Genomic DNA, 26,178 nt, shown 5'->3' on the forward strand with positions numbered 1-26,178 from the left:
AACAAGAAGGCACAGAGCGTGGGAGCCTGGTGGCGGGCAGACAGACAGATATTCCCTGCACGCGAGCGAGTGTCCGTCTGCCGTGTTCGAGGGGGGCGCAGAAACCTGGCTCCTGGAACAGGCCCCAAGCAGCCTGGGCTCCGCGGTCGCAGCGCCCAGAGCGCGCCCCCCCCGCCCCACCGGCTGAGCACGCAGCCAACAAGGGGAAGGGCTGGACCAGCAAACCTGCTCCCACCATCAGTGTCTCTGCTCCTTCTTGCTTCCAAGGAAACCCTGTCCAAGCCACCACCCGTGAGGCGTCAAGGAGCAGGAACGTGATGACACGCCCTGTGCACGTGCCTCTGACAGTCGGGAGGGGGCGGGGGGAGGACTGGCTCCGAGGACGGGCCCCGGGGTGGGGGGCGGTAAGGCTGGGCAGGGATGTCTGCTTGCAAAGGTCGGCTGTGCCGTCACCAAGTGTGTCTCACGTTCATGTTAGCCCCGAGTTCTTTTTCTCCCGCCTGATAACAAAGAAACTGAGGAAACCTGGCTCTCCTCTCTTTTAAGACAGGAAGAGCCTCGGGGAACAGCAGAACCCCAGTCGTGGGGAGAGAAAACGTGGCGCCCGGCCTCCTCCTGCAGCTTGGCCGCTCCGTGTCCCCGGGGCCTGGCCCCTGGCCCGAGGCACAAGGCTGTGGGGTCCCGGGCTGCTGCCGCCGCTGCCCCTACCTGTCTTCCGGCCTCCGTCCCAGCCTCTCACCACCACACAGGTCACACGCAGGCCACGAGCAGGCGGTGCTCTCGTCCACGGCGACCACAGCGCCTAGGCCCAGGGAAGCAGACCCGGGCTCAGAGGCGGCTCTGTCCCCCAACTTCTCTTTGCCCCTCAGGTCACACACGGTACCATGAGGTGCCCCAGGTTTGCTTCTCACTTGTGAGTTTATATAAATGTTCCTAAGCTTTTTATAATTTCCATTTATTGCACAAAATTACGACAAAGAGCAAGTTTTAAAGCTTAGCCCTATTACTACCTAACCGAGTATTTTCGTTTTTGCCTTTTTCCAGCGTGCATGTTCTGAGGCCGTGACAAGCACCCATCCCTGCACCGTCTCGTCCTGCCCTTAGGCTGCTGCGCGGCTGTCCCCTTAGGTCACGGTTCCCTCGGCCACTCTCCAGACTGGACACCAGGTCTCCAAACTGCCCTAGCCTGAGGCGGTGGGCACTTGTCTACCTGGCTCCTTCTGTGCTGGACCCTTCTCTTAGGATGCGCTCACGGAGTGGAGTTACTGCGTCCAAGCGCGTGAGCACAGAGGTGGCGGAACCCATTTCAGAGGCACTTCCCACAGAACCTCCGACTCCTGCCGTCCACACCCGCCCACTGCACTGACGCTCACATGGGGTATTTGCCTCCTGGACAGTAGGATGGAATTCCACAGCTTAGGTTCCACTTCTTTGATATGGAAAGAGACATATTCTTATTGGTTTGCCACTATCTCTTTTTATGTGATTTCTCTGGCGCCCTCATTTCTTTTTTACTCCAACATTTGTGATTTATTTATTCAACAAACAAATACATATACAATGCTCTTCAGTGTGGGATATACACATAGCACTTTGAACATAAGGGTAGATGTCACCATCTACACTTTCACGGATGCCACAGTCAGGCTGGAAAAGCAGATAAACAAATAACAAGTAAAAAGATCATGAAATATGGGAGAAAATATCTGCAAAAGACACTCTGATAAAGGACTGCTATCCAAAATATATTAAGAACTTTTAAAACTCAACAATAAAGGGACTTCCCTGGTGGTCCAGTGGTTAAGAAACCGCTTTCCAATACAGGGGGCACGGGTTCGAGCCCTGGTTGGGAAACTAAGATCCCATATGCCACGCAGCGCAGCCCCGCCCCACCCCCCAAAAACCCAACAACAACAAAAAACCTCAACAATAAGAATCAGAATAACCTGATTAAAAATTGGGCCAAAGACTTTAACAGACACCTCACCGGAGAAGATACAGAGACGGCAGAAAAGCACGTGAAGAGATGTTCAGCATCATGTCTTGAGGGAAACGCAAATGAACACAGCAGTGAGACACCACGACACACCTATGAGAATGGCCAAAGCCCACCCCCTGACAGCACCGGGTGCTGGGGAGGACGCGGAGCAACAGGAACTCTCATCACTGCTGGCGGGGATGCAACATGGTGCAGCCACTTCGGAGGACAGCTGGGCAAATTCTTACAAAATTAAACACAGTCTTAACCATACAATCAAACAATCATGCTCCTTGGTATTTACACAAAGGAGCTGAAAATGTATGTCCACATAAACACCCGCATGTGGATATCTACAGCAGCTTTATTCATGATTACCAAAACATGGAAGCAACCAAGATGTCCTTCAGTAGGTGAATGGATACATAAGCTCTGGTTCATCTAGAAAGTGGAATGTTATTCAATGATTTTTAAAAGATGAGTTCTCAAGCCGTGAAAAGACATGAAGGGACCTTAAATGCGTATTACTAAGCGAAAGAAGCCAAGCTTAAACGGCTACACACTGTATGATTCCAACTATAGGACATTCTGGAAAAAGCAAAACTATACAGATGGTGAAAGGACCAGTGGTTTCCAGGTATTAAGCGGGAGAGACGGCTGAAGAGGTGGAGCACAGAGGATCTTAGGCCAGGGAAGCGATTCTGTATGACGCTGTAACGATGGTTACATGTCCGAAGTGTGTCTAAATCCATAAAATGACAACACCAAGAGCGAGCCCTGCTGGAAACTACGGACTCTGGATGATGATGGCATGTCGCCGATCAGGGCCATCGACTACCGGGGGAGGTGCTGGCAGCAGGCGAGGCTGTGTGTCGGGGGGTGGGGGGCGCGGAAAAGCTCTGTACCTTCTATGCTCAGTGCTGCTGTGAACCTAAAACTGCTCAAAAAAAACCAGTTTATTAAAGAAAACCATGAAATAAATGCTAAATTGAGAAATGGAAAAGACCCCTCAGAGGTGCGAAAGAGAGGCCTCTAGGCTGGCCTGAGTGTCAGGGGAGACTTCGCGAAAGAATGGACCTGAGGAGGGGCTGCAGGGAGGGAGAGGCCCAGGCCCACTCTTTACCCTGAGGTGGGGCTGGAGGCCAAACAGGCAGAAAGAAGAGGCAGGTGAGACCGCTGTGAAGTCCGCAGGCTGGCAGGCCAGGACCATCCAGGGTCTCGCTGGGGATTCTAGACTTGGTCTTGGAAGGGATGAGAAGCCAGAAAGGAATTTTAAACAGGGGATTGAGTTGGTCTGATTTTCTTGGAATGGGAAGCATTGTACATACCATCAAGATTCACTGCAAATCACAGACCATCCTTGTTGAAAAGTGGTGAAATTAGACATTTGAAAAAAAGTAAGATGTGACCTCAGTTTCCAGAAAGATAGAAGAGTCATCCTTCACACTCTTGGAGCAAAGAATTTCATTCTCCACTAGAACAAACATCAGGAGAAAATTTATTTGTAGAGGATAAAAGAGAATGATGAGAACGAAGTCGGCGCAGTTTATCAAAATGCATTCATGCAATGCATCCTTGAATGGCTCTTTAAAAATGAAAATAATACAGCTTGATTTAAAAAAGGCTGCCCAGCTAATTTCATTGTTCTTGCAAATCTAATCAAGATTGAGTCAAAGCAATGAAAAGTTAAGCCAATAAGAGCTCATAATACAGCCGAAGGCGTGTCTTCATGAATGTCAAGAGTCCAGGTTGTGGGGAGGGCTCCCACCCCGGGGGTGTCAGCACAGAGGCTGACACAGTCCTTGGCAGGTCTGCTAAATAAATTAAGAAAAAGAAGACTGCTACAAACCACAGTTCCCTTTACCCTAGAATATCTTTGGGTGTTAACAGCATTTACACTTACACGGGATTAAGCAATTTCCTTCCAATTAGGGAACAAGGCACGAGCTGAGGAAATACATTTCATCTGGGGTCTCCACACCACTGGGCAATCCCTTCTGGCAACCCAGGGGACAGCTGGGAATTGTACTATTAACCTTTAGTATCTAGGACATTCACTTACAGAAGCATCAGAAGGAAAACAACAACTGTTGTTAGGGTTTGAGAATTCTGGCAAATTGCTGCAATCTGCTGTTAAAAGCCTTTACATTCTTTGTCTCATTTACAGAAACCTCTTGTAATTAGGCTTGGGAAGGTGTATCACATGTTTATTAAAACGAATTTGTAAAAGGTCCTTCCTGAGGGTCCTATCGGAAGCACTCTGGCCCATCCTTCGTGGGCGGCCAGCTCTCTGCCACACTGTCCCCGCCCTTCTTTCTGGCTGAAAAGAAGTTGGGGCTCAGGACCTTCTTCTAGGTCGAGGTCGACACCTGGTTTGAGGACAGGACTCTGCCCCCTGCGTGACCGCGCCCCCTGCACAGTGCAGGGAAGATCACCGCCCACAAGCAAGCGGCAGATCCAAAGTGTCAAGTGGGGCAAGGAAGATAAAACCAACTGCAAAACTGTTCCCAAAAACAGACTGGAAGGAAGTCCCTGCAGCTCTGGGAGCCGGCTTCCGGGCAGGGAGGCTGTGGGCGCCGTCACCTCCTGGAGACGCCTTCCTGGTTCTCAGTGAGTGACTGGCGCACAGGCCACTCTCTGCGTCCATCCCAGCTCTGCTCAGGGAACACGCTCGCTGCCCTGCCAGGTGCAGGCGGCCGAGGGAGACCCTGAGGCCAGCTGAGAGCCCCTCCTGGGGCAGGCTGGGCAGAGCAGAGCACGGCTGAGGGGCTATCCTGGACTGGACGGGATCCAGTCTGGGCCAGCCCACGCTGGCTGGAGGGCAGGGGGTCCCGTCCCTGTGTCCATCTGGGAGCTGGTTCCTGCCTGGCCTCTGCCTTGGCTGGGGGATCCTGTGTGGGAGGCTGGGCCAATCCCTGGTTTTTGCAGCTGGGCTTCCTCTTCTCTTAATCCCTAGTTAGCTGGGCCTTCTCGGAGGATCTGGCTGCACTGTGATAACAGTCTGTACACATCCATCTGACCCACCTGCACGCCTGCAGGACAGCTTCAGAGAGACCCACAGAGTGCTCAACGTTAAAATGGCAATGAAGGTAATGAAATGACACAGGTCAGAAACTGGACCTACATAAAGTAAAGGAAGGGCACTGGAAAAGGAATAAATGAGGGTAAAGTAAAATCTTTAACCTTTGTTGTTCTAAACTGATCTATAACAATGATGGGTTCAGCGTCATGCCTTGTGAGTAAGTGAAGTGAATGACAGCTGTTATAAGGGACTGAGGGAGAGACTGATAATGTGGCTACACCCTGAAGCAGGCAGTGTTATCTGAAAGTGGATTTGACTGGTTCTAAGTGTACACTGCAAACTCTAGGGCAACTACTAAAAATTTTTTCTAGAAATATAATTGACACACTGAGAGAGAGGAGAAGATGGAATCATATAGAATGCTCAATTAAGATGAGACGAGGCAGGGACTTCCCTGGCGTCCAGTGGTTAGGACCTGGCGCTTCCACTGCCGAGGGCCTGGGTTTGATCCCTGGTCGGGGAACTAAGATCCCGCCTGGTGCAGCCAAGGGGGAAAAAAAAATTAGAAAAGGCAGGAAGAAAGTGGAAAACAAAAAAATAAATAAGAGCAAGGAACAGAAAACACATACGCGTATGACAGATCTTAACCCAATGATATAAATATTCACTTTAAATGTGAATGGTCTATATATAAGAAAGAGACTCTTAAGAACGGACAAAAAGTGTGAGCCATCTCTATGGTGTCTACAAGAAATCTGCTTCAAACACAAAGACACACAGAGATGAAAAAGCAAAGGGACAGAAAAAGGTATATTACGCTCATGCTAATAAGAGAAAACTGGAGAGCTACATTAATTTCAGACAGCCGACTTTGGAGCAAGGGAAGTCATCAGGGATCGAGAGGGGCATTACCTCACGGGAAAGGGGTCTGTTCTCCTAGGAGACGTATCTGTCCTTAACGTGTGTCTGCCTAACAACTGGCTGCTAAAACCACGTGAAGCCAACTGACAGAACTGCAAGGAGAGAAACAGACCCAAGGCTGTATTTTATACATTGTGTTTGGAGACTTCAAGTCCCCTTACCAGTGACCGACAGATCCACAGGCAGAAAATCATAAAGGCATAGTTGAACTGAGTAGCACCATCCCTGGTTCTGGGACTGATGTTTACAGATGCCTCCATCTGACAAGAGAAGGACACACTTTCCTCTGAAGCGCTCATGGGACATTCATCCAGACAGACCACATTCTGGGCCACAAAACACACCTTAACACATTTAAAGGTATAAAAATCATACTAAATATGCTCCTAAACCACAATGGAATTAAACAGAAATCAATAACAGAGAGATAACTGGAAAACCCCCAAATATTTGGAGATTAAACAATGCACTTCTAAATAACATGTGGGTCAAAGAAGAACTCTCAAGAGAAATTTTAAAATACCTTGAACTAAATGAAAACAAAAACACATCAAAACTTGTGGGATGCAGCAAAAAAGCAGGGCTTAGAGAAGTTTACAGAACCAAATGTAAATATTAGAAAACATCTAACATCAATAATCTAAGCTTTCATCTTAAGAAACAAGAAAAAGAAAAGCAAACTAAAACACAAAGTAAGGAGAACATAAGCAATAACAAAAATTAGAGCAGAAATCAATGACATTGAAAACAGGAAATCAATAGAAAAAAAATCAAACCCAAAAGTTGGTTCTTTGAAAAGGTCAATAAAAATTAATAAACTTCTAGCTAGGATAACCAAGGATAAAAGAGAGAAGAAACAAATTATTTATATCAGAAATGAAAGAGGGGTCGTCATTACTGATCCTGTAGATCAGTAATAAAAGGACAATAAAGGAATAATTAAAAGGATAATAAAGGAATGTCAGAAATAACTCTATGCACCCAAATTCAATAACTTGGGTGAAATGGACCAACTCCTTGAAAGACACAATCTGCAAAACCTCCCACAAGAAGAAACTAGTGATCTGAATAGGCCGAGACCTAAAGGCACACCTCAGAGATACTGTGGGCTCGGATCCAGACCACTCACCACAATAAAGCGAGTCAAATGAATCTGGGGGGTTCCCAGTGCATACAAAAGTGATGTCTGCACTATACTGTAGTCTATTAAGTGTGCAATAAATACATTATGTCTAAAAAAACCCGCTTAATTAAAGAATACTTAATTGCTAAACTATGCTAACCATCATCTGAGCCTTCAGCAAGTCATAATGTTTTTGTAATAGCAGCATCAAACATCACTGACCACAGATCACCACAGCAAACATAATCGTAATGAAAAAATCTGAAATACTGCACAAATTACCAAAACGTGACACCAAGACACAAAGTGAGCCAATGCTGTTGAAAAATAGCACTGATAGACTTGCTTGACACAGGGTTGCCACAAAACTTCAATTTGTGAAAAATGCAGCATCTACCAAGCTCAATAAAACAAGGTAAGCCTATATTAAAGCAATTGAATCAATAATTTGTAACCTTCCAAAACAGAAAGCACCAGGCCCAGATGGGTTCACTGATAAATTCTATCAAACATTTAAGAAAGGAATTATACCAATACTCTATATTTCTTCCGTGAAGACAGTAGCAGAAGGAGTATTTCCTAACTCAGCCTCTGAGGACAGCATTCACCTAGTACCAAATCCAGATAAAGACGTTACATGAAAGGAAAACTACAGACCAATATCTCTCATGAACATAGTTACAAGAGTCCTTAACAAGATATTACCAATCTAATCCAACTATATAAAAAAAAAAGGATTATACCATGACCAAATGGGATTTATTACAGGTTTACAAGGCTGGTTCAGTATTTAAAAAATCAATTACTGTAATTTATCATACCAACAGACTAAAGAAAAATCATATGATCATATCAATAGATGCAGAAAAAGTGTTGGACAAAACCCAACACCCATTCGTGATAAAAACTCTCAGTAGCCTAGGAATAGAGGGGGTTTCCACAACTTGGTAAAGAACATTTACAGAAAACCTACAGACAGGATAAACTAATAACTAAGTTATGTGATTTAGAAAAGAATGAATTGAACCTAAATGATTAATAGAAAGGAGGCCCAGGACAATAGTTGACAACAGAGCAACTAGTCAAGATTGGTTCAGAGGGACAGAAGGCTCCAGGAGGGAGATCACAAAGGAAAAGGATGACTCCAAAGATCTGTCACCGTTTTTGAGGATTTGGGAGAAAGTTAGGGTGTAGGGCAGGCAGTGCTCGGAAAATAAAAGTCAACATAAAACTCCATGAAAAAAACCATAGAAGAAAGGAACTAGAGTGTGTAGACTAGTTTCCCATTCAGCTACAAGTATTTATATAATCATAATAATAAAAATACCATTTTTAAAGATTTTTTTCACGTGGACCCTTTTTAAAGTCTTTATTTAATTTGTTACAGTATTGCTTCTGATTTATGTTCTGTTGTTTTGGCCGTGAGGCATGTGGGATCTTAGCTCCCCAACCAGGGATTGAACCCACACCCCTTGCACTGGAAGGCGAAGTCTTAACCACCAGACCCCCAGGGAAGTCCCAAAATACCATTTATTGATTTTCATCTTTGAGGAGCAACCTGTAGACAAAGTGCAAGGCTTTATAGCTACAGAACAGTATCGACCTTAGCAACACACACAACAACTGGAGGGGAAGGAAGAGAGCGGTAGGAGAAGAGCAGGGTTCTTTTCCTTCAGTGTGTGGAATAAAGAGATTATCTTCAGCAGAAAAAACAACAAACAAACAAACAAAACCCCTACAGCTAACATCATTACCTAAGGGTGAGAAAGAAAGTTGATGCTTTCTCCTTAAGATCAGCAACAGGGCAAGGAAGTCCCCTCTCACTGCTTCTATGCAACCTGGTGCTGGGAGTCCCAGTTTATGCGAGAGGCCAGAAAAGGAAATAAAATGTATACAGGTCGGGAATGAAGAAAAACACTGTCCTGTCCACAGATGACGGTTTTCTCTGTAGACTATCCCAAAGAATCAACAACAAAAAATCTAGAACTACAAACATGTTTGTAGCTAGGTTGTAGTATACAAGGTTAAAATACAAAAGTCAATTGCTTTCCTATATACTAACAATAAACAAGGGAATTTGAAATTAAAAACACACAACACCATTTACATTAGCTAAAATAAATGAAATACTTAGGTATAAGTGTAGCAAAATATGTACAAGATCTATATGAGGAAAAGTACAAAACTCTGCTGAAAGAAATCAATGGTGAGATATTCCATGTTTACGTACAGGAAGATTCAACGGCGTTAAGATGTAGATTTTTTCTAAGTTGCTCTACAGATTCAATACAATCCCAATCAAAATCCCAGCAAGTTATCCTGTGGATACCAACAAACCGATTTTAAAGTTTATATGGAAGACAAAAAGACCTAGAATAGCCAAGACAATAATGAAGAACAACGCTGGAGGACTGACACACAACAGAGCAACCATAATCAGGACAGTGCTGTATCAGTGAAAGAACAAATAAATCAGTGCAACAGAACAGAGAGCCTAGAAATAGACCCACATAAATACAGTCGACCGATCTCTGACATTTCAGTAGAGAAAGGACAGTTTTTTCAACAGTGACAGAACAACTGACAAACACATGGGAAAAAATGAATCCAGACAGACCTTACACCTTTCACAAAACTTAACTGAAAATGGATCATAGACGTAAGTGTAAAATGCAGAATTATAAAACTCCTAGAAGAAAACAGGAGAAAATCTGGGTGACCCTGGATCAGACAACGAGTTTTTAGATACACCAAAAGCACAATTCATGAAAATAAAAAGTTGATGTTGGACTTCATTAAAATTAAAACTGGTCTGCAGACACTGTTAAGAAAATGAAGAGACAAGCCAAGGACAGGAAAAAATATTTGCAAAAGACCTATCTGACAAAGGACTGTTATCCAAAATATATGGAAAAACCCTTAAAACCCAACAGTAAGAAAATGAACAACCTGAATAAAAAATGGGCCAAAGCCCTTCACAGACACCTCACCGCAGAGGATATACAGCTGGCAAATAAGCACGTGAAAGACGCTCCAGATCACATGTGGTCAGGGAAGCGCAAACTAAAATAGCAGTGAGGCACCATCACACACCTGTTAGAATGGCTGACAGTGTAAAGCCCTGAGAACAGCAAATGCTGGTGAGGACGTGGGGCACAGGGGATGTGACGGGTCACAGAGCTCTACTCTGGGGGCACAAGGAGGGCTTTGCTGGCCCAGCTCTCCCTCCACTGCCCAGGTGTCGCTCCACGGGCGGTGCTGGCCAGAGACCCTCCGTTCAACGGCGCCCTTCTCCAGAGAGGCCCCAGTAGCCACTGCATCTCTCACCGTGGGCCACACTTGCGGGCACCGCCCTTCGGTCATCTTGTCTGCGCCGGGGGTGCCCAGTCTCCGTCTCAGCTCTGCCCCCTGAAGGGGCACTTTCTATGGAGGGAGCACAGCTTCTCCCTAGTTCTGCCGCCCTCTAGTTATGATCACGGCCCACATGAACACCACCTGGAACAACAGGAATACATCCAAAGAATGGAAAATAGATGTCCACCCCAAGGACTTACATGAATATTCAGAGCAGCATGAATCACAGTATCAAAAAAATGTGCGTCAACCGATGAATGGATAAACAAAACGGGGTCTACCCATACAATGGAATATTCAGCCCAGAAAGGAATGCAGCCCGAGAAACGCCTCGAAAACGTTCTGCCGGGTGAAAGCAGCCAGAAACCAAGGAGCACACAGCGCATGATGCACGCGCCTGAGTGTACGTGAGCCTGAAGGTAGAGAAGCAGGAGCCCGGGGCTGGGCGGGGACAGGGCGTGACTGCCGGCAGACACGGGTTCCTCTCGGGGGGGCTGGTTAGTGGGCGTGGTCGCACAACTGTGTGAACACGCTAGAAACAGTGAGCCGTACACTGTAAAAGGGTGAGTTTCATCTCAATGACATTGTGATTGAAAACTAGACTGCCACTTTGTTTTCAAAGCCACTCCGATGACAAAAGCCAAAATGTAAAACACGAGGTGGTTGCACAACCACCTCAGTGGACTGCCACTGCGTTTCTCACTTTAAAATGGTTAATTCTGTGTTCTGTAAATCTCACTATAAATTATTATTTTTTTAAAATATTAGGGTCTTCACTCTGTCCCTACAAGTGTCTCTACACATTCTCCTCTGCTTGCACCTCTGTGCTTCTTACTCCCTGGCTGCAGGTAAGAGCGGGTCAGGTTCCAAACCCTCCTCAGGAAGCCAGCTCTTCAGGTGCATTTTCTCATAAAATGGTGCTTCCGGTGGTGGCGATGCCTGCGGTCTCCTAAGGCCAAAGTGGGAGGGGCGGGGACTGTCACTTGGGGGCTGCTTCCTCATCCTTCCCTGCTCTGCGCCTGGGAGCGACCCGGCTGAGAGGTGAGGGGATGGGAGCCTCTCGGTGGGCGGCTGGAAACCACAGGCTGTGGACAGGCTGCCTGAGACTGCTCGAGTTTGGCCCTCTCGGCCCCCAGACTCGCGGCCACCCTCCCCCGTGCTCCTCCACACAGCAGCGCAATCATCTTCCCGCCGACAGCCAGCCCCGGCTTCGCACCACAGCCGATCCACCCGTGCTGCTGAAAGAGTCGCTTCATTTAAGACAAAAATCTGACCATCCCAGCTCATTAACACGGCTGGGGACAGCAGAACAGCACAGGGCCAGCCTGCCCACGGCAGCCCCGCTCCGCCAGCACACGAAGCTCTCACGGCTGCCCGGCGTTCTCCACGTGCCCTCACCTGTCTGGAAGGCCTTGACCAACTCTGCCAGAGCAATCCTGAGGGCCCTGGCGCCCCACCCCTGCCGTCACTGCCTCCAGCCCCCAGCCTGCCGCCCGCCGCAGGGAGCACTGAATGTCCGCCTTCGCCACCAGCTCATTTACCCCTCCAGCAAGGTTTTGGGGTCATTCCTGTTATCCCTGTTTCAGAGATGAGAAAGTGGCCACCCGGACACAGGTGACAGAGCCTGCCTTCTTCAGGACCACCAGGCTGTAGCAGCTATGTTTTGGCACTAACGGTAAAAGGAAACGCAAAGAAGGGAAAGTCCAAACGGCCTCGACACAATGAACACGTGCTCAGTCTCACAAGCACACAGGGGCTGTGGATTCAAGCATCAGCGGCATCACAGCTTTTGCTGCTCGTAAAAAGCACAGTGGGGTTCGGGAATCTAGTGGTCCAAGGGTGGAAGAGACAGGCCCTCAATGTTAACTTTTGGAATTTCTGTACTTTTTGGAAATTAATTCAGCAAATTACTTTCACAGACATTCCTGCCCTCCATCCACGTCTCGCTCCCCTGTACTGAATTTGTTACCCTACCTGTCAGTTTTCCTCCTGACTAATCCACCCGCAGATCTACTTCCTCGCCCTGTTTCGCCCCCCACCCTGGGTGCTACCCGAGGCCGCAGCCCCTCCGGCCCCTCCAGATGCCCCTGCAGCCTCTTCCCAGACTCTGGCGCTTATCCACCTGCCCTGTCAGCAGCCTTTGTAGGCCCTGCTCTCCTCCTGCCCCCACCCTGCACCTGACCAGCCCCCCTCCCGCCATCTCGGTTCAGGGCTCCTGTCCGTGCCTCCTACAAGTGAGGTCCCGGCGACAGGTACTCGGGGCACCGCGGGCTGCCGTCCTGTATCTGGTTGCGTCTTTGTCACGCATCCAACGTCAGGCACTCAACAAATACTAGATGAACAAATGAATATAAGGTAAGTGTGATACTTAAGGAAATACACATACCTCTTCCATCAAAACCGACTACCCACCTTGGACGCTGCAAATGGAGTTGACCCGAGTGACAGAATCCAGCTCATCCAGCCTCACAGGGCTCGTCAGCTCCCAGGCACCAGAGGCCACACCCAGCTGGGGCTTTGGAAGCAGGAGGACAGTTCGTCCAACACAAACAACCTGACCTGCCAACAGAGACACTTCAGATTATTGCAGCTCTGAGGTTTGAAACAAGCGAGTTCTCCTGCCAGTAGAGATGTGTCCTTTGCCAGCCTCCTGGGAGCTGGGGGGACTGGGGGAGCCAAGGGCACCACTGTGCGGCCCCTGTGTGTCCGGAGACACAGCACCGTGCAGAAAGGAAGCCCAAAGCCTTGTGCGCTAAGCTGTAAGAGCACACAAACACTAGGTTCAGATTCCATTCATAAAGGCAAATTCTGTGACATGCAAGTTATATACACTGAAAAATATACAGGCTAGGCAGGATCTTACTTCGATTTCTGGAAAAAAGCACTGACTAATCTAAGCATACAGTTAGGTCTCTGTATCTGCAAGTTCTGCATCTGCAGATTCACACTAGCACGGACGCAAACAACGGTGGATGGAAAATATTTGGAAAAAAAGTTCCAGAAAGCAAAATGTGAACTTGCTGCACACTGGCAAGTATTTACACAGCACCGACATCGTGTTAGGCATCGGAAGTGATCTGGAGAAGATTCAAAGTGTGGGAGGAGGGCTTCCCCGGCGGCGCAGTGGTTAAGAATCCGCCTGCCAATGCAGGGGACACGGGTTCGAGCCCTGGGCCGGGAAGATCCCACACGCCGCAGAGCAACCAAGCCCGTGGGTCACAACTACTGAGCCTGCACTCTGAAGCCCGTGTGCCGCAACTACTGAGCCCACGTGCCACAACTACTAAAGCCCGTGCTCTGCAACAAGAGAAGCCACTGCAATGAGAAGCCCACGCACGGCAACAAAGAGTAGCCCCCGCTCGCCGCAACTAGAGAAAGCCCGCGCACAGCAACGAAGACCCAACGCGGACAAAAATAAGTAAATACATTTATTAAAAAAAAAATGTGGGAGGATGTGCGCAGCTCATATGCAGATACCACCATTTTACAGAAGGAACCTGAGCGCCTGCAGGCCTTGGTGTCCACAGAGGGGTGGATACTGAGGGGCAAAAGCATGCGTTTAAATGTTCTAGCTTTTTATTTGTTTTAAACAGTGACGCGCCAGGCAGTGGCTTCAGGTGACTTCTGCACCTGTCAAGTGTGATCCCCCAACAGACCACCCTTGAGTGACCACCGGCATCTCCTGCTGCCGTGCCGGCACCGCATGCAGGGGGTTCTGGTTCTGTCCGTGTGGCCATCACGGGGGTCTTGTCCGCAGTGGACTTCGGGATGGGGCCTGCATTTCCAGAGCAAGACAGGGGCATCAAGAATCCACAAAGCCATTTTCTGGCATCTCTCAGTCACCACACCAGAGCTGTCAGTAAGAGGAAAGCATACCCTGGTCTCGGAGAGCATCCCTGAAGAAGAAGCTCTGGGAGGTGGCCTCGGAGAGCGTGTCCCGGACTTCCTGGCCCAGCACGCATGAGGGGGCCACACGCACAGGCACGGTTCTGGGGAGACCCGAGCCCTCGTCCTGTGTTTGCAGAGTAACATCGGTCACCACCAGCCACATCTCCCTTGGCTCCAGAAGCAAACTGTTTACCTATAATTCAAAGACACAGTCAGGCTGTTAACTTATTAGTAGCTTTTCTTAGAGCCAAAATTATTTTTTCAAAGCAATAATCTTAGATGATTATTATTAACACTAACAATTTCTGATATCATTTCAATAAGTATTTCAAAACATGCAATAGCCTTTGCATGCCTTGGTCAGCAGCCCCCAGGACACGGCTGAGCCCCGTGAGCTCCCACCTTGCAGCTGGTTTAAGGGCTCCTTTGCGCGGGAGACCTGCCCGTCCCTGGCTCCACTCTGCTTGCCCTCTGACCCACCAGGAAGAAGCCATGCCCTTCCTCCCAATGCCGTGCGTTCACATACGTAGGGTGCCGATCATCACACTGTCTTATCGTCAGCGCACACACTCTTCTCTCCTGCTAGATGTAAGCTTCCCAAGGGTTAGGAATTGTTACGAACTGAATGTTTATGTCCCCCTCCTCTGCCTCTCCCCGCCCCAATTCTTATGTTGGAGCCCTACACTCCAATGTGATGTGATGGTAATGGGAGATGGGGCCTCTGGGAGGTGGTTACGACATAGCGGCACTCTGCCGTTAGGATCCAGTAGATGCAAATGGGGACAAGGATTTGGCTGGGAAGGCCCCTGTCAGGGGGCCAGCAGGGCTGGCCTGTGAGAACCTGGCTGGCATGAGGTTCAGCTGGTGCTGCTGGCGTGGATGGTGTAGTCAGGCTGAGGATCCCACATGCGGCTGACACGACCGGGCGGAGGAGGTGACGCACGGTCAGGAGCTGTGACTTGGGTGGGGGAGAGCGCTCACGTGGTCGGGAGGGTGATTACATACAGGAAGTCAGAGAAAGTTACAGTGAGGAAGAAGAGAGCCCTCGAGTTCCGGGACAGGTGCCGATTCTCCCTCAGGTGCCTACAAGCGAACAGGGAGTGGCTGTGACACGCGGCCGTCCAGCTCGGAGCTAAGGTCCTGTGGAGGCTCCTGCAGGACTGAGGGCGCGCACTCGTGGGCCGAGAGCACCCCTCCCCTGGCCTCGGCCCTCTGACTTGGGTGCTGCCCCAGAGAGCTGCCTGCGGCCTCCCAGCGACCACAGGCTCCTCTCGACTGTGGGAGAAAGAGACCTTAGAAATGGCTGAGCTCCATCCTGAGATTCCTACTTTCACCCCGGAAAGGAGGCTTCAGCTGCCCCTTCCAGAATTTCTACAGCCTGCCTGTGTCAGAGAGGGGCCGACACGCCCGGCCTGAGAGCCGGGAGGGTTCCCCCTGGTGGCTGCACACCCAGCGCTTCACCAGGGGCTGCAGCCCCACCTGCACAAGCAATGGACGGACCACCCGCGTCAGCACAGGGTGCACACAGCTCAAGTTCAACAGTGTTTTTCTCTTTTGGTACTGCAGCAGTTTCTGAGAGAGATGATCCTTTAATAAGCTATGCAACACGTTTTGAGAAAGAGAGATGGATTACCTGTGGTCTTTGGTAAATCACTCTGGCATAGAAACTGCAACGGGTACAGGGGCCATCGGTCTGGAAAGGTATTGAAAACAGAGAGGAATGTCTCCCCAAGCTCATGGACACAGCAAAGTAACTGAGACCAGGGTACAAACAAAGACGCCACCTGGAGAATTTCTCTTAAGAAGCGGGGAATCGGAGGCTGGTAAAGCTTCGAAATAGAGTCTTCTTCAATTGCATCAATTTGTCCCAGATTTGGATGAGCAGTGAGGATGTAACAGAAGCTAGGAGGCGGCAGATGAGTTGTTTCCTGTTTAAAATGAAGGCAAAAGTAGAGCATGAATGTATTGTTAAAAGACTCAAATACACTATTAATATAAATCGTCTCTTTAATAAAGACCTCTTTACTCGCAGGTGCGGCTGTTTCTCTGGAAGGCCCTGTAAGAGACGGGTTATGTTGTTTCTCTCTGGAAACAAGCATAAGAACGTCTGCGCTTTTGAGTGTATTACCAATTCAAGATTTCATTTTAGAAGTTTATTCTTCAGAGTACACTGAAGACACCATTTAGAAACTTCTTCCCTGGAAGTAATCTAGAAATGGCATTCCTGACCACTAGGCTGCCGGTCTCGCACAGGACAGAGCCACTAACTCGGCCTGTGCTAGGAAGAAGTCAGCTACCACACAAGAAAGGTAGCCCCAGTTCTCAGCTTGGGGAGCTGAAGCCCAAAGCAGCCGCTGCCAGCCTGCTGGACAGGGCTCAGGGCAGCGGGGAGGGACACATTTTCATCAGTCGATTTTGCTACCTGTGAGCAACTGACTACCATAAACAACGTGACGAGGAAGGAAAGGGAAATCCCTGGCTGAGCTGGTGGCTGAACCGATACCCATGGATTCTGTTTACTGAGTTTTTGCTCTAACCAGTGACTAAGTGTTGGTTCTACTACTGACGGGAAGGTGGCGGGGAAACCACCCGCTTCTTGTTAGGCGCGAGGCTGAGACCCTCAGTACGCGGTGGCCCGTGACGATGGGGGTCGAGAGGCGTCACGTAAAGTAACCTCAGGAGGCATGCATGCGGCACCGTGTGGCGGGCAGCCAGGCCCCAGCCTGTGAGCGAGGCAAGTGGGTCTGGATCTCTGTACCGGCTCCCACCCTCTGGACCTGGGCTTCTTGGAGGTGTGCACTGTGGGCTGGCACTGGCTCAGCGCCTGGTGGCCACAGAGCAGGTGCGATGGGGGGTGTGGGGTTGGGGGACGCTGCAATGCTGGGCTTACCTTGAAGGCTGGCCCGTGGCCTGGTGCTTTCAGAGGCGCCGCTGGAGGCCACATGGTGTCAATCAAACTGAAAAGCTCCATCATCCTGGAAAAAGAAGAGATGCCTGGTCAGTGAGCTGCTCAGAGGCAGACCTGCTCCACAGACACCAGGCCAAACGCCAAGGAGCCACCATTCAGGACGATGAAGTCAGGGGCACACAGACGGACAGACCTTGGAACCTGACTGCACAAGAACAGGAAGGAGACTGTTCATTAAATTACGATGCATCTGATACACCTGGAGAAAACTCTAATTCGAAAAGATACATGCATCCCAGTGTTCACAGCAGCACAATTTACAATAGCCAAGACATGGAAGCAACTTAAATATCCATCGATGGAGGAGTGGATAAAGAAGCTGTGGTGCACATATACAATGGAATACTACTCAGCCATAAAAAAGAATGAAATAATGCCATTTGCAGTAACGTGGATGGACCTAGAAATCAACATACTAAGTGAAGTAAGTCACAAACAGAAAGACACATATCATATAACTTATATGTGGAATGTAAAAAAAATGATACAAATGAACTTATTTACAAAACCGATATAGACTCACAGACATAGACAACAAGCTTACAGTTACCAGAAAGGAAAGGGAGAGGCATAAATTAGGAGTTTGGGACTGACAGACACACACTACTGTATATAAAATAAACAACAAGGACCTACGGTATAGCACAGGAAACTATATTCAGTATATTGTAGTAACTATAATGGAAAAGAATCTGAAAAAGAATATATACATATATGTACATGTATAACTGACTCATTTTGCTGTACACCTGAAACCCTGTAAATCAACTATACTTCAATAAAAATACTATACAAAATTATGAGGCAGCCGCTGAAATGGTTACACAGAAAATATTTAAGGACACGGAAAGGTATTCATGATATCCTGCTAAGTGAAAAGCAGACAACAAATTATAATGTCTCTCTCTCTCTAAAAGATAAAAAAAATGTTGTTAGTGGTTATCTGAGTAGAACTTAAAGGACGTGTGTGTTTATTTTCTTCCTTTGGTTTATGTATTTCCTATATTTTGCAAAACAGATATGTGTCACTCATAGAATAAAAAAGTTATCAATAAGTTATCTAAAATAAAGAATATAGCCAGACACAAAAAGACAAATAGTGTATGAGTCCACTTATATGAGGTCCCTACACCAGACAAATTCACAGAGACAGACAGTGGTTGACAGGGGCTGGGGAGCTAGTGTTTCCTGGGAACACAGCTTCACTTTGGGAAGATGAGAAAGTTCTGGAGGTGGATGGTGGTGATGGTTGCACAACAGTGTGAAGGTACTTAGTGCCACTTAGAAACTGTTAAGGTGGAAAATTTTATGTAATGTACATTTTACCACAATTTAAAAAATCCTGTTTTAGTTGCAAAAGATATATACATCACAAAGACTTCTTAGACTTTGCCTTAAGTTTCAACAATGTTTAATTAATTAATTAATTTATTAATTTATTAATTTTTATTTTTGGCTGCACTGGGTCTTCGTTGTTGGGTCTTTGTTGCTGCACGTGGCCTTCTCTAGTTGTGGCAAGCGGGGGCTACTCTTCGTTGCGGTGCACAGGCTTCTCATTGCGGTGGCTTCTTTTGTTGCAGAGCACAGGCTCTAGGCGCGTGGGCTTCAGTAGTTGTGGCTCGCGGGCTCTAGAGCGCAGGCTCGGTAGTTGTGGCGCACGGGCTTAGTTGCTCCGCGCGGCATGTGGGATCGTCCCGGACCAGGGCTCGAACCCGTGTCCCCTGCATTGGCAGGCGGATTCTTAACCACTGCGCTACCAGGGAAGTCCCTTAACAATGTTTATATACAATAATGTTGTTTACTTTTTAAAAAGCTTGTGGCCTTAATAATTAATGTTACATATTCTTATTTCTCTCAACATTTAAGAGCAAGTACTATTTCAAGTGCTTAGGATCCAGCGGTTACCAAAGTCGAAACACTCAGAACTGAGAATGAGGGTCTCAGCATCACGGAGAACAAGACTCAAAGCTTCCCATGGTCTTTTAGCCCCTCACACCGAACACAACAGAAACGTGGCCCGCAGGGCGTGGCCTACAGCCAACACCAAGATTCTGGGTCCAAATCAAGCAGAAAAGCGGTAAGCCAAGGGGGACACACGAGGGAAATTCACTCTCTCCCTCTCCTGAAAGCAGCTGTTTGTGTGGGTGACTGGACAGGGCTGGGCGACCGGGGCCAGTTGAGGTTCAGAGGCAGCTGGCTGGACACGGGGTGGACGCTGGGGGCCCGTTGCGCCTCTCTTCCGGGGATCGTCCACCCACTCCTGCCCTGAACATCCTGCTTCTTTCCACACAGCTCCCTGAAGGATAGGCACCGAAGTGCCAGCCCACATGAGGGGTTGGAGACTCGGTGACCTAATAACCAGCACCCACACAGTCTCATACACACCCACACCACTTCTGAGAACCTTGCATCAACAGTCGTGCGGTGCACGGCACGTTGAGCTGGCTTTTGTCATTCGGCACAAGGTATCTGAGATCCATCCAAGCCGCGGTAGCATCAGCAGCTTGTCCCTTTTTACTGCTGAGTGCTACCCGTGGTGTGGATGTGACACAGCTTGCTTACCATTCACCTTTGAGGAACAGCTGGATTGTTTCCAGTTTGTGGCTATTACAAACACGCTTGGGTACCGAGTTTTGGGTGAACGCAGATATTCGTTTCTCTGGATACATTCCCAGGAGTGTGCAGCTGCTCAGATAAGTATGTTCAGTTTTTAAAGGAACTGCCAACTCTGCTCCTGGGGGCCACGCCACCTTACACGCCCACCTCCAACATACGAGAGATGGTTTCTTCACATCCTCACTGGCATCCGATGCGCTCACTGCTGTTCATTTTAGTTTTTCATGTTTAGTTGTTTAGGAGCATGGTAGTGTCTCACCATGGTCTTGACGTGCTTTTTCTTAAGGACAGTGATGTCGAACACCTTTCCATGTGTTTATTTGCCATGTGAAGTCCTCTTTGGAAATGCCTCTTCATGTCCTTGGCCCATTTTCTAATCGGACTGCGTGTGCGTGCGTGTGTGTGTGTGTATGTGTGTGTGTGTGTGTGTACGCACGCGCGCGTTTTTACTGTTGAGTTTTGAGACTTCATTATATAGTCTACGATATACGGTTTGCAGATATTTTCTCACGGTCTGTAGCTTGTCTTTTCATCCTCTTAACACAATCTTTTGCAGAGTAAAAATTTTTAATTTTGATAAAGTCCAACTTACTGATTTTTCCTTTCACGGATCATGCTTGTGTTGTCACATCTCAGAACTCTTTACTCAGTAAGTCCCAAAGGTTTTCTTTATAGTTTTATGTTTTATATTTAAACCTAAGATCTATGGTGAGGTGTGAGATTTAGGTTGAGATTAATTTTTTGCCCATATACGTCCAGTTAGTTGAAGACTATCCTTCCTCCACCAAATTGCTTTGTTTGCGCCTCGGTCGGGAACTATTTGGCCATAATCCCGTGGGCCGCTTCCCAAGTTCTCTCCACGGATCAGAGTCATCCCTCCACCAATGCCGCAGTTTCTTGTAGCCATATCGTAAGTTTTGAAATTGGGTGTGATTCTTCCCACTTTATCCTTCTCTCAAAACTGTTTTATCTACTCTAGTTCCTCTGCATTTCCAAACAAAGCCAATCAGGAGCACTGTGCAGAGGGGAAGATGAGAGGGGGTTGCCCCTGGAAAGAAGACTTCTGGTTTGCAACAGAAAAATGTTGGAGTGAAAACAAAACAGAACAAACAGAAAACACCTGGAAATGGAGACGGTGGTAGTACGAGTGAGACACCTCAGTCTCCTCACAGGAAAAGGGCCCGAGTAGCTTCTACTGTTGAAAATGAGGAAACAATCATGAACAGAGTTGAAGTTGAAGCAAAGATTCCTGAAGAACTAAAACAATGGCTTGTTGAAGAGTGGGACTTAATTACCCGGCAAAAACAGCTCTTTTATCTTCCTGCCAAGAAGAATGTGGATTGCATTCTAGAGGGTTCTGCAAATTACAAGAAATCTCGAGGAAACAGGAAATAAGGAGTATGCTGTTAATGACGCTGTGGCAGGGATCAAGGAATACTTCAGTGTCATGTCGGGCACTCAGCTGCTCTGCAGATATGAGAGGCCACAGCGTGCTGAAATCCTCGCACATCACCCTGATGCGCCATGTCCAAGGTGCACGGAGCGCCACCTCTACTGAGATTATTTGTACGTACTGGAGCAATGGTGGCCTATCCACCTCTGGATGAGAAGAGCCTTGCTTTATTACTGAGTTATCTCCATGACTTCCCAGAATACCTGGCCAAGAACTCTGTGTAGTGCCAGTGATTATGAAGTGGCTCCTCCTCAGTCCGAGCGGAAAGCTGTGTGAGGTGCTTATACGCACTCGTGTTTGGATCTCTGTAAACACATTTTTGTTTCTTGGTCCTTCTCTTGTACAAATGATGTACTTTGGAGACGTTAGTGTATAACAGAAGTGATGTTTGTTTTCTGTTTGATTTTAAACCGAAAATAAAAGGGGTTACAGCTCCTTTTTTTCTTTTCTTTTTCTCTTTTTCATTTCAAAGTTGCTACCAGTGTATTCAATGATGGACAACAGAGAGACGTACTATAGAGCGTTTTACCGCTTAGTTGACAAAGCTGCGTTTGAATGCTGGTGGTCCTATTCCTTTGACACTATGCACTTTTATAATATGTGTTAACGCTGTAGGACAGAATGCTCTGGTTCCTAGTGCCAAAGGTTCAATTCAGTGTGTACAACTGAAAACACTCATCCATTTGTGCTCCCCCCTTTTTTATGGTGCTTACAGTGAAGAGCCCATCCTTTGCAAGTCATTCATGTTGTTCCTTAGGCATTTTATCTTTGCTCAGATTGTCCAAGAATGGTGGCTTGTTTCATGTTTTTTTTTTTTTTTTTTCCCGGTATGCGGGGCTCTCACTGTTGTGGCCTCTCCCGTTGCGGAGCGCAGGCTCCGGACGCACAGGCTCAGCGGCCACGGCTCACGGGCCCAGCCGCCCCGCGGCATGTGGGATCTTCCCGGACCGGGGCACGAACCCGTGTCCCCTGCATCGGCAGGCGGATTCTCAACCACTGCGCCACCAGGGAAGCCCCCATGGTTTTTATATTTGTGTCTAATCACGTTTTAACATGATAAACACGATGCATTGTGTAGCTACGGTTTTCTGGAAAAGTCAATATCTTAGAAATTGTTTTTCAGATCTTCAGTAAAATTTTTCCTTATATTTCAAAAAGGAAAAAAAAAAAGTTTAGAATAGGCCTGGATATATCTACAAAAATGTTTGCTGGGACTTTAGCGGGTACTGTGTCAAGCCTACACTGTCTTTCGGGGAGAACTAGCGCCTTTACAATGCTGAGTCCCCCACCCCATGAACGTGGCGCACCTTTCCATTTATTTAGCTCTTCTCTGATTTCTTTAATCAGTGTTTTGTAGCTTGCGGCATACAAGTCCTGACATGTTTTGTTAGATTTATACTTAAATACTCCTTTTGGGGCAACTGTAAATGCTGTATTTTTAATTTTGGTTTTCAAGGGTTCATTGCTAGTATATATAGAAATGTGACTGACTCGTGAATGTTAATCTTGTATGCTGCTACTTTGCTGAACTGACTTACTAGTTTTAGGAATTTTTTTTTTTCTTTTGTAGATTCCTTGGGATTTTCGACATAGACCACCATCATGTCATCTGAAGGAGAGACAGTTTTATTTCTTCCTTTCTGTCTTTTTGCTTCTCCTTGCCTTATTGTGATGGTTAGTCTATTTAGTACTTTTAAAGTACCCTACCAGAATCTAACATTTAACTTCCACTTTTAAACACGCTGATATAGAAAAAAAAAAAAACCCTGAGAGGACATCCAGGACAGCAAATACGATAAACAGCACGTGAAGAGCGTCAGGGTGTGATGCTGGCGACAGAACGCTGGCAAAGCTGGGTGAAGAGAAACAGGCTGACACTTAAAGGTCAAATTCACTGCCCTGTTCCCTCACGTGTATACCAATTTCTCTCATTTCTTCCCTCTTTCTCCCCACCCCCCAGCCCGATGATGAAACTACTCAAAGAAAAGCTGGGCCAGGACAACAGAGACTACTAATCCAGGTGGACTCGCAGAGAAAAAACAAACACACCCCTGTCATTCTGTGCACATTTGCTTGAAGCTAAACGCCTGCTTTCACCAACTGGACTGGCCATTCTGGTGACTTCAAGAAGTGGTAGAATACTACTGAGAGAGCGTCAGACTGTTACTATCTATTTGCTAAGTCTGGGAATCTAAATTTCAAATACTCTTTTGTCTTCCATATAACCTTGTGAACAAATAATGGAAAAAGGATACCTTAATTTCCTCAAGAAACAGGTCATAATCCATCTGCCAACAGGCTTTTACTGCAGCTGGCTTCACTAAATCTTAGACTTTTAGAAAAATTACCTAAAGACGAACTTTCCTAGTGGGAAAGGTGGGTAAACTTGAAAAGTGACCTTTGCGAAGGCAAACGCGGCTGAGTGACTGGAGTGCCCTGGAGGGAGCGAACGCTGCAGCTCCTTGCGGGGCCGGGCACACTCCCCCAAAGACAGTCCCTGTGGCCCAGTCCCCAGGGTCTCCTCTAGGGCTGCCTCAGCTCTTCCACTCTCTCCAAGGCAAAGGCTGCCTCTGAGTGCGACCAGCTGCTGCAAGTGTGAAGAGGTGTCTTCTCGCACATCTTCACTTGGGGAGACCCCCAGGAGAGACGGAGGAGGCTGGCTGCACCACACTCGCTGAATCTAACCGGACTGCTTGAGACCTGGGACCGCAACAGAGGTGGCAGGCCAGCGGGAATACTGCCCCCCACGCCCCCGGCCTCGGGCTCCTGCTCCCCGTGCTTCTGGAGATGGGTGTTCGCTCTGGGGGGCCTGGAGCCCGATGGGGTGCAGAGCGGACGCCTTCCTCTGCACTGCAGGTGAGCCCTGAAACCTCCTGGCCCCGCTGTGCTCTCTGCAGGACCCTGATTCCCCCACTTCTAAGCCTGCAAGGCTTTCTGGGAGGGTGCAGCAGCACGAGGTAGCTAGAAACAGCCAACCGTCTGGGATACGTGCCTTCTACAGGCCGAGACACGAGTCTGGCTGGCTGAGTACCTTGTTCATGCTGCAAAGGCCTGTGGGTATTGATTAAAACAAAAGAAGACAACATTTTCCAACTCATTTGCAGTAAAAAAAAAAATTACAGAGCACTGTAGTTAACTTCAAAAACATTTTCTCATTTGTTGTTTTAATAATTACCAGCTCCCTAAGAGAGAAAAAAGGGCTGCAAAGATTATTAACGGTTAGTACACAAATAGAGATACTTACCTGGAGCAAAGTTACTGATTTCTTAGAATGAGAAAACCCATTCTGTTGCCTGCATTTGGTTGTTTGTGGGATATTCTGGAAGCTGTAAAAATCTAAGTAGAAAATACACAAATGAGTCACAAATGGAGGGGACCGACTTGAGGCCATCTCCGAAAAGAGTCTCACAAATTCAGCATAAGAGTCTGAAGTGAAGCCCACATTCAGGTGTCTCTCCTGGATGGACGAGAGCCCAGGTTTGCCCTCCAGGGAAAACAATCGAGCCGAGACCCCACATCAACTGCTGAACTTCGGGCTGAGAAAGGCAGCCTCTAACCCTTACCCCCGACGCTCTCGGTTGCTCTGACAAGAGGAAGAGGACCGGGGCTAGTCCTGGGGCAGCCACGGCAGGGCTGCCTGGTGCAAAGAAGAGGCCACGAGAGCAGAGTGCGCCTGAGCACGACAGCAAGAGGAGTTTTAGGAACATCACAGAGAGACGGGGAAGGAGCAGGGGCTCTGGCCTCACCACCATCCGAAAGGATGCTGAATGTACGTATCTCACGCTGATTTTATAGACTGGCGCAGCCTCCCTGTACCGAGGGCGGCGGCCAGTGTCGCCTGGAAGCAGGTCCCCGGCTGCAGCCCACGGGGAGGAAGCAAGGCGGAGAGCTCTCCCTGAGCTCACCAGGCTGTTCCCCGACACGCCTGCTCACCGGGCCTGTTTTCTATGTTACTTTAGAGTTATTTTTCCATCTGATACTGCCTCATCTAACTACTCCCAAATCTTCACCGGGCAATCTAAGACTGCCTGAATCACTTTCTTTTGGGTGTGGGTAGAGTGGAATTTGCTGCAGAAGATTTAAACCACAATGGTGACGTCACCCTCAAGATGGGATACAACCTGTTCACTGAGTTAATTCATCCTCAGAGATCTCAGAATTTTTTTTTTTTAAACGAAGCATTTATATTGGGTGTAAAATGTTCCTAAAATTTTTTCATGCAGTTGCTAATTTCTCTGTACCTACTGTTATGTAGTACTCATGGCTTTCTAATAAGACAGATTACCTGGAGATGGAATATTTCAGACCAGGGATTCTGAAAGTGGGGTCTGGAGACCCCTGGGTCTGTAAGACCCTTTCAAGGGACCCGCAAGGCCAGAACTATGTCCTGAGACCTTATTTTCCCTTCTCTCATGAGTGTACAGTGGAGTTTTCTAGAGGCTGCACTACGTACAATACAGGACTGACCGACTGCAGAGCAGAGATGACAATCCCATCGTTTTCTGTTAGTCCAGACATTAAAGAGATCTGCAGAAAACATAAAATAAGGCTACTCTTCTCACTAAGGTTGTCTTGGTTTAGAAAATATTTTTCATAAAAATTCTACTTATGTTATTATTTAATGGGTTTACTTTTAGGATTTTTAGGTGAACTAATAAATATTTAATTTTTTCCATTTTATTTTCTAATATAGTAATTATTGATCAATATGACCACATTAAAAAAATCTCCTTGGGGGTCTCAGTAATTTTGAAGAGTATTAAGGGGTCCTGAGACCATGAAGTCTGGGAGCGATCTCTAACCCTCAGTGCCGCTCAAGATCCACTCTCTACCATCTACCTCCCTCCCTCCGTCT

The 26,178-nt window shown here is 47.6% G+C and overlaps 1 protein-coding gene and 1 pseudogene across 8 annotated transcripts; one reads left to right on the top strand and one right to left on the bottom strand.

The window, feature by feature from the left end:
• Positions 1–6: 6 nt before the first annotated feature.
• LOC114485259 (DNA repair-scaffolding protein-like) lies at positions 7–17,676 on the bottom strand. Of its 8 annotated transcripts, XM_028486397.2 has the most exons (6): positions 17,177–17,676; positions 16,071–16,214; positions 15,920–15,979; positions 14,275–14,479; positions 12,811–12,957; positions 7–802 (listed from the first exon to the last, which is right to left on the bottom strand). In XM_028486397.2, exons 1-6 carry the CDS (start codon positions 17,258–17,260, stop codon positions 705–707), a joined length of 738 nt encoding a protein of 245 aa, XP_028342198.1. In that variant the 5' UTR covers positions 17,261–17,676; the 3' UTR covers positions 7–704. The 8 variants fall into 8 exon arrangements, 7 of the variants coding, with proteins under 7 accessions (XP_028342198.1, XP_028342196.1, XP_028342200.1 ...); XM_028486395.1 differs by lacking the exon at positions 17,177–17,676 and having other exon boundaries at positions 16,071–17,166; XM_028486398.1 differs by lacking the exon at positions 17,177–17,676 and having other exon boundaries at positions 716–802; positions 12,785–12,957; positions 16,071–17,166.
• Positions 17,677–20,784: 3,108 nt separating this feature from the next.
• LOC102996020 (mortality factor 4-like protein 1) lies at positions 20,785–26,172 on the top strand (annotated as a pseudogene).
• Positions 26,173–26,178: the final 6 nt, after the last annotated feature.

The sequence above is a fragment of the Physeter macrocephalus genome, unplaced genomic scaffold (genome assembly GCF_002837175.3).
Source record: "Physeter macrocephalus isolate SW-GA unplaced genomic scaffold, ASM283717v5 random_905, whole genome shotgun sequence".
NCBI classification, from domain to species: Eukaryota; Metazoa; Chordata; class Mammalia; order Artiodactyla; family Physeteridae; genus Physeter; species Physeter macrocephalus.

What these genes read in the sequence shown, in the direction of transcription:
- LOC114485259 (XM_028486393.2), bottom strand. Translation starts at nt 16,385, where the DNA reads ATGCTTGTTTCCAGAGAGAAACAACATAACCCGTCTCTTACAGGGCCT. An exon ending in TCTTAAGAGAAATTCTCCAG is followed by an intron (nt 15,980 to 16,070) that starts GTGGCGTCTTTG and finishes ATACCTTTCCAG; the next exon opens with ACCGATGGCCCCTGTACCCG. An exon ending in GGATGCTCTCCGAGACCAGG is followed by an intron (nt 14,174 to 14,274) that starts GTATGCTTTCCT and finishes CTGGAAATGCAG; the next exon opens with GCCCCATCCCGAAGTCCACT.